A 12,048-nucleotide genomic window follows, 5' to 3' on the forward strand; every position below is an offset into this window, starting at 1 on the left:
ATGCTTGGCCAGATTTCCAATTACTGAGACCTAGATGATGAACTCTTGTTATGAAGCTTTTAATGAAAGTTCAATAATTTGACACCCAATATGTAATTATTCTTGGACGATTATTGATTTAATGCTTTTCAATTAATTAGCTGCTAATTGAAATGATGTGTGATTTTATTGTGGACAAGAGAGACAATAGAATAGATTGCACTTATAACAATCATTGCAAAATTCGATAAAGGATAGAGATATATCCTATGCTACCCATGATTTTCATAGATTTCTAATATTTTTAATGCATGCTTTCATGTTTGCATCTTCATAGAGATATATGAATGTCACAAGATATAATAAATTGAACTCTACTCAAGAGAGTTTATTAATTATCTTACGAACATTAATCAAGAAGAATGCATGCATATTGCCATGATATTGATTTATATTGAAATGGATTAATAATGGCAAAACAAAGTTGTAGCAATTATCTCACCTAAATTTACAAAAACTTCATAATTTGATCATTAGAACACTTAGTTAAATTAGATAATTAGTATAAAATATTCAAACAAGTTTGCCATTTGATTGAGGTTAATATTAATTGATCTTAGATTAAGTACGTAATCCTCGTGGGATCGATATCCTACTCATTATTTTATTACTTGACCACAATATCATACACTTGCAAATTTTGTACGATCACGGAGCATGGAAGGCCAGTGAACGGACCCGAATTCTTAATTGACTATGCTTTCAAACTTCTACAAGATCAGTTGAACGGTGTCAAGGGACGCTACGGTGTCATCTAGCTAAAGGGTTACTTTGGCAAGTCCGCAAACAGCATGTTTGGAAGTTGCTTATGATTGTTTTAAATTATAAATTGATAGACTTGAATGATGATTGAATGGATAGTACCAATGGATCCCACAAAATGTGTGGATAAAAAGTAATATGATCAATTACAAACAAATTATAAACAGCTACCAAATATGAGATTACAATTTGTTTTAAGGCTAAAACACTGCTCCTCATCGGAAGATATAATCAAAGTAGGTGAAAACAATTTATTGTCGCTATAAATTTCCTTCCAAATTAACCATGTCCTTGCAAATTCGACTGAAAATGCAATGGATACACAAAGGTAAGTACAAGAATAGCCTTATGACCACATGATACAAGCCTTGAAATCCAAATACGTTATCTAAGTGTACTTTTTGGGCAGAAGAAGAAGTGCGTTTTTCTTGTGCATTGTGAGTCCTGGTATTGCATCAGTGTCAATATCTTCCATCTTCATCCCGTAAGGCAATTCCCAATCAAGGATATACAAAAGATTTGCAAGTGCAAGCTCCAATGCTATTAGCCCCATTGACATTCCAGGACACCCCCTACGGCCTCCTCCGAATGGAATCATCGCAAAGTCTTCCACTTTATTAATGTTAATGAATCTTTCAGGCAAGAAAGTACCTGGATTTTGCCATGTTTCAGCATCTCTTGAAATGGCCCAACCGTTAATAAAAATCCGAGTTCCTGATTGAATATTGTAGCCATTAATCGTACGGCAATATCCTTCAGTTGTTTCCTTTCGAAATATGAGTGGAGCTGGTGGATACAGCCTCAGAGTCTCCATAATAACTGCTTTCAGATATGGAAGCTTCTTTATATCTTCTTCACTTACTGACCCTTTTTCTCCAATTACATTCCTGATTTCTGTTTGTGCTTCTTTCATTATACAAGGTCTCATCATTAAAGCTGTCATAGTCCACACCAAAGAAGCAGCCACTGTATCTGTTCCTGCAACAAATAGATCCTACAGAAGAACAAAGACACGATATATTTCATGAGATAAATATTTTTTGCAGAATAACTTTGAACTGCTAGTCGTCACACCTTTAATTCATCCTCCACTCATATCCCGTGGGGTATATGTAGTAGCTATAAAATTGTATTATGAATTTCTACAATAAAGAAAGTGATTACCATGAGCAGGGCTTTGATGTGATCCCAAGTTAGATTGAAAGAAGATGAGTTTTGGTCTTTCAATTTGAGCAAGAGATCAAGAATGTCATTTTCTTTAGGCCTTGATGGATTGAGGTGCTCGTCGATGAGTTCTTGGTAGAACAAATCTAACTCCTTGAAATTATTCTCAAGTCGATCTGATATTTTTGTGAATTTATCAAGCCAACCTAATGAAGGAAAGTAATCAGAGAAATAGAATCCCACCATCAGGGCTTGAGCTTCCATTACAAGTCTATCAAACCTTTTCTTTTCAAATTCTTCGCCATCATATCTCCTTCCAAACGCAACTCTACAGATCAAGTTGCTAGCTAGAGACATCGCTATCTTGCTTAAGTTTACGAGTTCTGACGAAAAAGCAAGCTTTGAAATCCTTTTTACCATGTGGGAAACTTCATCTTCACGAATGGGGCGAAATGACAAAACTTGCTTGTGGCTAAAGAGATGATGGACGCATATTTTTCTCATCTCCTTCCAGTGCTCATTGTAAGGTGAGAAAGCAATATCCATGCCATTATAGGAAAGCTTTTGCTGTCCAAGAACTTGTGGCCTACTACAGTATACGAAATCTTGGTTTTGAAGAAATTCCTTCGCCATTTTTGCAGTAGAAACCACAAGTATTGGCATTGAACCATATTTTAAATAGACCAGCGGTCCATACTTTTGGGAAAGTTTCCATAAGTACAGGTGAGGCTTTGCTTTATCAAACTGGTGCATATTTCCAATGAAAGGAAGCCCTAAAGGACCAGGAGGATGTATGGTTTTTCTACTATTTTGCTTAGTAAGAATGTAAGGGAGTAGCATGAGAGAGAGAATGGCTAGGAGAAGAAAACACATTTTTTTGCTGGAAACCAGGTTGTCTTGTGTGTGAAGAATTAACTGTTTTCAATGCTATATATATAAAATCAACCCCAAAGACTTGGGACCAAAAGTGGCTAGCGGTGAAGCTATGCCCACGTAAGGCCTTCATAGGTGTGAATTGGGGGACAAATAGGCCCATGAATACCTTACTTCAATGTTGAGAAATAAAAGAAGACTTGCCCCCGAGGCATAGCCCAGTGGTGCAAAAGAAAGGAGTGAGGTTATCTCATGCCTTGCTGGCAGCTACAATGTGGGGGTTCGATTCCTGAGACATTGAATTGGACTCCTTGTAGGCGCAGTGTACAGGCAGCTCTTGTTCCCTGACCTGTTGGGACACATCTCGCTATTTACCTCCCTTACAAAGCTCTAGGGGCGGCGCGATGGGACCCCTCAAGGTTGGGGTTCAACCTTTAATAAAAGAAGACTTCCTCCTGCTCATAACGTCAAAAGTTGATGTTAAAAGCGTCCTTTCCTGAACCTTAGAATCAGTCGAGGGCATTACAGCTAACGTGTTGTCTTTCTAGCTAGACTATACTACAGAATTTTGAGATTGGAAAGACTGAATGCCTTGACTGGGGAGAGAAAGTCCCCTCCTTTGTCATTTGATCCAATATCGTTCCATCATGGCTAAGGGGAAAGATGCATGAGTAACGGTGATTTTGGAATGTACCAGTTGGGAGCAAGAATTTCCAGGAACATTTGGAACATTTCGATCTCAAAGATTGACAAATCAATCGAAAAGATAGAGCTAGAATTAGTATACAATTTTTGGGTTCATTATGTAGCTTGTATTAAATAAACCACCTTGGACTCGAGAAATAATTATTTCGAATAAGTTATGCCCATGATATTGAGGTTGAATGATATTACTTTAACTTGTAATTAATTCAGTTAATATTGATTCAAAAATCTTTCCAATTCAGCCACATGTACTTCTAGTTGAAATGGAGAAATACCTTTTTAGTTGGCTATGATTTGTTTTTGATGTGTAGATTACACTGTACAGGGAAAAAAATTTAATAATAATTTCAAAGGTTTGATTGAACTATTATATTATTTATTATGGGCAATTTTCTTGGCATAATACACAGCAATCATGACATTGTGCTATCCATATATCAGCTGTCCTTGGTTTAAAATTAGGTGAACTATCTTGTTTGAGTTTGAAATGAATTGAAGAAACGTATCTCATCAATGACAAACCAATAAATTGACCCACTTACATGGAAAAACACGTGGCTTTATGTTGTAATACAAATATCATGGATGGCATACAAGTAAAGAATTTTTGTCTACCTTAACTAAATATTTCAAGTTTGGAATAAAAGTTGGATATACACGCGCTATATCGATGTTTCACGCGGGTAGTCGCTAACAATTAAAAAAGGGATCAGACGATTGTGTAAGGAACAGACCTCTTGAGACAAAGTCCCAAAAAGGGGTGTTTTATTGGTGATGATTTACAATTGGAAATAAACAGAATGCCTCCAAGGGGTGCAAGCATACGAGTACTAAAAGAAGTGTTTAAATTTAAGCTAAGAAATTAAAATTACATATTCTCTGTTTGAGAGTGTTTGATTTCGGCCTCTTTTCTTTATGGCTTCTCTTCCTTTTTATATTCCCTTGATGATTTCCTCGTGACAAACCCGCTTGGAAACTGCTTGATTGCTTTATAACTACCCACTTTCTTTATGGTGGCTAACTTGTCATGGAACTGCCGTCTCTAACTGCTGTCATTACTCTTTGTCGTTCAACCGCCTTCAACTAGGCTCCTTGAGTCGTGGAATGTGATAAGATTACTCAATAACTGCTATTCTAGATAACCATAATATTTTATGTTTGCTAAGATCCTGGGCGATTCGAAGGTTTGGGCGAGAACGGGGTCATCGCTTTGGGTGACCGTAAGGCACTCCATTCGCTCAGATTCTGGGTCTTGCAAGCTTGGGCAATGATGTTATTGTGTTTGTGGACTTCCACTGCATTCATCAATAATCCTATTTGGACCTTTATCCTGGATTCTCCAATTGGGCTTCATTCTTTTGGCTATTTGATTTGGGCTGCACTTTTAGTGTGTCAACAATTACCCCCCAATATGGCAAAATTAATATTAATTATTAATCTTTGCCATATTCAATTTGTATTTTCCAGCAACATTTAAAATTTCCAAGAATTTTAATCATTATTTCCTTCTATAGTCTGAAAAGGTGCAATGTTACAAATCCTTATAAACCCAAAAGACACGCCATTTCATCGCACCACTAAACCACGTCTCTATATTTCGCGCTTCCTCCTTACTATTTTATTGTTCATCTTCTTGCTTCTCTGCTTCGTTTCTCAGGCAAATCTTAACAAAACTCTACTTTGCACCCAATGGTGACTTCACAAACTCAATCTGATGATTCTTTTAGTTTTGAAGATTTCCAGAAAATCCTTACTAGGCCGTATATAAATCCAAACTTCCTTGTACAAGCCAATGCTGACATCAATGAATTTTATCTAGGTCCATCATTCAATAATGCCAAAGCCGTTGGACAAGTGGCAGTGGTTCAGCTGTTCCCTTGCACTCAAGATCCTCCGTTCCTAAACTCTCTGCCATTGAGGCCGATTCACGAAAAAGGTATTCGCACTTGGCCCAAAGCTGATGTTATTTTTCGTAGATGGTATGCATGTCTTGTGAATCATGGCCCTACCAAGGCGATTTTTGATCATGATAGGATTTCAGACTTAATAGAAATTTCTCTATAATCCCCAATTTTCGACCCAGTGCTTTTTCCGATTGCTTTGAGTTTTTGGTCTTCTGAATATAATACCTTCGTTTTCCCTCTTGGTTCAATGTCTATTACTTTAAGGGACATTGGAGCCCTAGTAAATCTTCTACCTTTGGGCGATACCATCTTTCCTGGTATCTTGATTTCTAGTGTTGGCTCGAAATTTGACAAGAAACTTACTGAGTCCTATTCAAGCATGCAAGGCTTTTATAATCATTCAAACGCTGAACCTTCCCATACTAAGCGTGTGGCCTTCTTCAAATTTGGCTCTATAAATATATTCTCTGCGTGCCAAGTATGAAACCTTCTATGAGCTACTTACCCATAGCGCATGAATTGGTGTATGGTAGTACTTTAAACTTATGTTCCTTCTTTTTAGCTGCCCTTTATAGAGGCATGGCTTCCCTTCAATTTCAACTGAAGAATGGTGCATCTCCCACTAGCAGTGGGCCCCTTTGGTTCACTCAACTGTGGTTGAGAGTATACTTTCCACCACTTGTTGCTCCATCCATTTCCCTTCGTTCTGCTAGCTGGTATGGGCTAGCCATTGACCCATTGAACCCTATAAACATGTCAAGTAGGGGCATTTTTTCATTCTTTTATACCTTAAATTTGATTCCTTCCTTCTTTCCTTTTCCTGCTCACTTGACTCCAGATTATGTGCAACCTCCATCCACCCTGGACAGTTCGAGTGCCTCTCTGCTTGTTTAGGTTTAGTTTTCGATTGGGAGGGAATTGTTCCACGATATTTTAACTGGAACCAATGCCAAGACTGGGGTTGAAATATATGCTCCCTAATTTTTTGCTTGTCAACTTGGTTTTGGCCAAACTTGGCCTGTTTCTCCTTGCTACTCCAAAAATTTGACATATCATTTTCACACTATTAATAAGGCAGAAGCACAAGCTTTAGATGCTTGTAACATTCTTTTGACAAGTAAATTTTCATTAGCCCCTTTCAATTCTAGTTGTGCCGTCCATCCTCATTTTTGAACAGCTCTGGCTATCAGTAAAACGCAGATTGTTTGCAACTGATGCTAATCGTGCCTTCATTTACTAGATCAGCCAGACACTTCCTCTACTTCTCCTATTTTGGTCACCCCTGTGTCCATTAGAAATCTTTCCTCCCCTGCTCGTGCTAAACATCCTATCCGTCCATCTACTTCTCCACCTGCCAAAACTACTGCAGCTAAAGGTGCCTTAAGCCGCAAACGGCCAGCTTCAGCATCTCCTATTTTACGGGATGATGATGATGATGATGATGATGACGCTCCTCTCATCCTTAGGAGAAATGTAAATGAATTTGTTTATTCACAAACATACTTTTCTATGTATTAATGGTTTACTTGAATTTCTCAGAAAAGTTTAGCCTCTCCTTCGAAGGTTTTGGTTTTGACAACTCCTGCTTCATCATCTTCTGCTGAAGCTGCTTCGTCCAAATCAGCTGATGAAGGGACTATGCTTAAAGAGAAACTCTTAGTCCTCGAATCTTCATCATAACCAGTAGAAGGGCCACCTTCTTCCCAGGGCGCCGACCCCCCAAATGTCGAACCAGAAGGTAATACATATTTTGATATTTTACCTTTGCTTGTGCTACTGGTTTCTGATTCGTTACTTCTTGAATTATGCAGAGACTCCCATGGGCCTGCCCGTTATGGCAGAGTCTTCTCGCCCAGATAAGGGGAAGTCCTCATAGGTGGTGGAGCCAACTGGTGCTATGCCCGAACTTCCCAAGATTGCTGATGAGGTAACCTTTTGCTTCACTTTCATTTTCACTTCGTTTATTGTAGTGAAAGTCCTCAATGTTGGCATTTTTCTTTGTAGGGTGCTGATGACATTGTGCGTTCCATCTAGGACTTGTTCACTTTCTGGGGACAAGTCAAGACGTCTCACCCTACTTCAACCAGTCATCCTAATACTTCATCTTCTGCTTTTTCGGAGGAAAATATGAAGTCTCTCAAGCAGTCGGTACTTGAATATGTGTCTTTTATGGACATGGATATCAGCCAGGCTAGTGTTGCTAAACATAAGGATAAGTTTGAGCTATTGAGTGCGAAATTGGCTCAAGCACTTATACTTCCGTCGCTCAATGTTTTTGCTGACTTTAAAGCGACATTGAAGGTTGTCCACTTTGACATCCTCTCCTTGTTAGCTAAAAATTTTGAACTGAAGGCTAGGAGTACTCAATATCTTCGTGCTACATCTGAAAGAGAGTTTTTGCTTCTAGAGATTAACAAAGCTGAGAATGAATTGAAAAAAATCTCTTCCGACGTTATGATCGAAGACTCTTTGATGATAAGCTTGGCTACAGAGATGAAGGACCTTCAAGCAAAGATGAACGACTGTAGGGTGAGAATGGCTGCTAAAAAGCGTAATGCTTCCCAAGGAATTGAACGAACGAAGTCTTTGGTTGAGTAGTATAAAAAGCTAGAGGTTGATGATGATTTTGTAACTGAATTAAATGTCGCTTCTTCTCAACAGAGCGAAGATTGGGGAAGACTTAGGGAAAGAATACGTTCGGCTTGGGGTGAATTGTAATTAAGACATCTAATGTCTTAACTTTCCTTTTGTAATTTCACACTAATTGCCATTGCTAATTTTGAATGTAACAGCAGCTATCGTCATTAATGAACGATTATTTTGTCTACTTGCGTATTAATTGACGTTGTCCTTAATCGTCAACCCCCAAGCATTTAATTGTTTTATGCTAAGATTCATGTACATTCTTTCTTGGTATTCCCGTCTCTTTTCTCAAGACTTTGGGCCATTTGATTTCAGTTATTAGGCACGAATGTGGCCGTTCATATTCTGTCTTTTCACCTTCACGCCTCTATAAATGCGTGTGTATTTCGCACTTATCATTTTCATTTCCATTCTTTTCTTCAAAAACTAATTTGCTGTCATCGTTTGGCATCTCAACAATTGATCCAAAATTTTCATCTTCCATAGAAATGGATCATTTGATCCGCCCATTTTGCTATCTGTCTTGATGTCACCTCTGGTATGGGAGATATAGGAAATATTCTTTGGCCAGCAAAGGTCTTCCCATCGTCTCCATGTTCTATATAAGGAGTTAATGATGGAAGACGATTTTTGAGGATGCCTTTCAAGCCACTTCGCTTGCTAAGAGTGCTTCTCAATCTCCTTGCCCATTATTTTAGCAGTACGATTAGGTAGGCGATTTAAGGGTGCTTTTCTTCCTTTTTGCTTGTTGAGAGTGCTTCTCGACTTCTCTACCTGCCCTTGCAGCAGTGCGATCAGGACGGCAATCAAAGCCGGTTCACCTTCTTATTTGGCGATCGACGGAGAAATTAGTTTGCTCTCAATTGTAGCTCATAAAGCATTTAGTATTTTGTATCTCACAATTTGTAATGAATATTTGATAACAAAGGAATTTATTTGAACGTATTTCATTCTTGCCTTATTTATCTACGATCGTTCAACGCAATTATATTGATTACGCTTTTATTTGTTCACTTTCCCATAAGGAAGGAACATACTTTTTTAAATATTTGCCATTAGTGAACCTCATGTGCTTGGTGCCATCTAAATCTTCTAAATGATAGGCTCCATTAGGCAACACACTATTTACTTTATATGACCCTTCCCAATTGGGTGACCACTTGCCATACTTTGGATCCTTGTTATCCAAAGGGAGTATTGTCTTCCAAACCAATTCGCCCAGGCTAAATGACTTGGCTATAACTTTTTTATTATAAAACTTAGTCATCCTTTGTTTTTGAACTTGCAATCTATCTAGGACGTCCAACTTTAATTCGTCCAACTCCAATAAGTTTTGAACTAGTGATTCGGTATACTCACCATCACTTAACTTATGTTGCAAACACACTCTGATTGATTACACATTAATTTCCATAGGCAAAATGGCCTCCTGTCCATAAGTAAGCTGGAAAGGAGTAACTTTGGTACTTGATCGAGACGACGTCCTATAAGCCCATAAGGCCTTGTTTAGACATTCGTGCCAATTTCTGGCATTTTCATCTATCATTTTCCTTATGATATTTTTTAGAATCTTATTAGAAGATTCTGCCTATCCGTTGGATTGAGCATAATATGGTGTGGAGTTCACTAACTTAACTCCAAACTCGCTCAAGAATTTCTTCACTTAAACTCCATTCAAAGAAGTTCCGTGATCTACTATCAAAGTTTGTGGAATTCCAAATCTATAAATAATATGATCACGGATAAATTCTATGACACTCTTTTGGGTTATCTCCTTTAAAGGTATCGCTTCTACCCACTTAGTGAAAAAATTAGTTGCAACATAACAAAGGTATGTTGCTTGGACGATGGGGGATAAATCTTCCCTATAAGGTCTATTGCCCAACCCTTAAACGGCCAGGGTTTGATAATGGGTGTCATCTCTCTTGCTGGCGACCTTTGTATTGGACCATGCTTTTGGCACGCTAGACAACTCTTCGCATATTGAACACATGGTTGTCCCATCTTGGGCCAAAAATATCCATTTCTAATAATTAACCATATGATCTTTTGGCCAGCTTGATAAGCTCCACATATCCCTTCATGCACTTTAGCCATGATTGTTCTGGCTTCTTGCAAACTTACACATTTTAGTTATATACCATCAGAGCGTTTCTTAAACAACTCTTCATCTATCAATGTATAGTTTAGCAAACACAACTTCATTTTTCTACTACCTCCTTTATTAGGTTCTTTAAGGAATCTTTTAATCTCTGCCCTCCAGTCTATTGCATCTCCATCTTGTATGCAATGAATTTCAATCATTCTCGTCATTCTTTGGACTACGGGCAATATTACTCTATATTCACAAGTAGATTTCCAATTTAAAGCCTTTGACATCTGGGCCAATTCATTTGCTATGTCATTATATATCCTATTAACACATTGAAACTCTACTTGGTCGAATTCTTCCAACAATTCTTGGGCGATTTCATATTGACTTTTAATGGAATCACTTTGGCACTTAAAATCACCGATCAATTGGTGAATTACCAAGTGAGAATCGCCTCTAACAATCACATTCTTTATCTCCATATCTATCATTAATTCTAAGCCCACGATTAAGGCTTCATATTTGGCTTGATTGTTGGTGCACATCCTATCCAAAGTGAATGCGAACTTGTAACAAATCCCTAAAGAATTTATCAATGCTACTCCTACTCCTACACCTTTAGAGGTTTTTGACCCATCGAAATATAAAACCCAAGGTTTTAATTCAAATGAATCGATTTCTAATTCAATTTCTTCAGGCATGTTAAGGCATGAATGGTCGGCCAGAAAGTTAGCCAAAGCCTGATTTTTGATTGCCTTTTGGGGTATGTATTGTATTTCGAATTTTGATAACGCTAAAGTCCAAAGGCCTACCCTTTGGTGTAAAATAGGGCGAGAGAACATATATTTAACCATATTTGCTCTAGAAATCAAATAAACGGTTATGGACCGTAAATAAGCCCTTAATTTATACATGTGAATACAATGCAAGACATAATTTTTCGATGGCAGAGTAATTACATTCACATTTTGTTAACCGTCTACTCAAGTAGTAAATCGCCATTTCTTCACCAAATTGGTCTTCTTGTGCGACCATTCCAGCTATTGATTCTTGTTCAGTCGATATATACACTTTCATTGGCCGTCCTTGAATTGGTGACACCAACACTGGTGGACTTGATAAATATGTCTTTAGGCTTTCAAAAACCTTTTGATGCTCTTCTTTCCAGACGAATTCGTCCTGATTTTTCAGCTTTAAAAGCGACGAAAAAGCTTAAGTTCGCCCTACACAGTTAGAAATAAAGCGTTTTAAAAAGTTTACTAGGCCTAAAAACCTTTGCAGTTCTTTTTTATTGCTAGGTGGTTTGGCCTAAAAAATGGCCTTCGCTTTCTTTTTATCAAGTTCAATCCCCGTTTTGTGTGCTAAAAAACCAAGGAAGTTTCCTGCATTAACACCAAATGCACATTTCAAGGGATTCAATTTTAGTTTATATTGCTTCATTCGCTCAAATGATCATCTCAATTGTTCAAAATGGTCCTCTTCTTTAATGGATTTGACCACTATATCATCTATATACACCTCAACAAACTTGCCTATCATATCATGAAAAATCAAGTTCATTGCCCTTTGATAAGTCGCTCCTGCATTTTTCAGGCCGAAAGGCATAACTACCCATTCAAAACATCCTAGAGATCCAGGACATCTAAAGACAGTTTTGTGTATATTTTTCTCAGCTATATAAATTTGATTGTATCCTGAATACCCATCCATGAAGGAATATATTACGTGTCCGGCAGTCGAGTCTACTAAAGAATCTACCGCAGACATTGGATATTCATCTTTGGGTGTGGCTATGTTTAGGTTCCTAAAGTCTATGCACACCCTTAATTTACCATTCTTTTTTATTATTGGCACGATATTGGACAA

The 12,048-nt window shown here is 37.8% G+C and overlaps 1 protein-coding gene across 1 annotated transcript; it reads right to left on the reverse strand.

The window, feature by feature from the left end:
• Nucleotides 1–1,042: 1,042 nt before the first annotated feature.
• LOC111383839 (cytochrome P450 83B1-like) lies at nt 1,043–2,893 on the reverse strand. The gene is made up of 2 exons (XM_023008005.1): nt 1,966–2,893; nt 1,043–1,795 (listed from the first exon to the last, which is right to left on the reverse strand). Exons 1-2 carry the CDS (start codon nt 2,836–2,838, stop codon nt 1,190–1,192), a joined length of 1,479 nt encoding a protein of 492 aa, XP_022863773.1. The 5' UTR covers nt 2,839–2,893; the 3' UTR covers nt 1,043–1,189.
• Between the last annotated feature and the right edge of the window lie 9,155 nt (nt 2,894–12,048).

The sequence above is a fragment of the Olea europaea genome, unplaced genomic scaffold (genome assembly GCF_002742605.1).
Source record: "Olea europaea var. sylvestris unplaced genomic scaffold, O_europaea_v1 scaffold2773, whole genome shotgun sequence".
Taxonomy (NCBI): Eukaryota; Viridiplantae; Streptophyta; class Magnoliopsida; order Lamiales; family Oleaceae; genus Olea; species Olea europaea.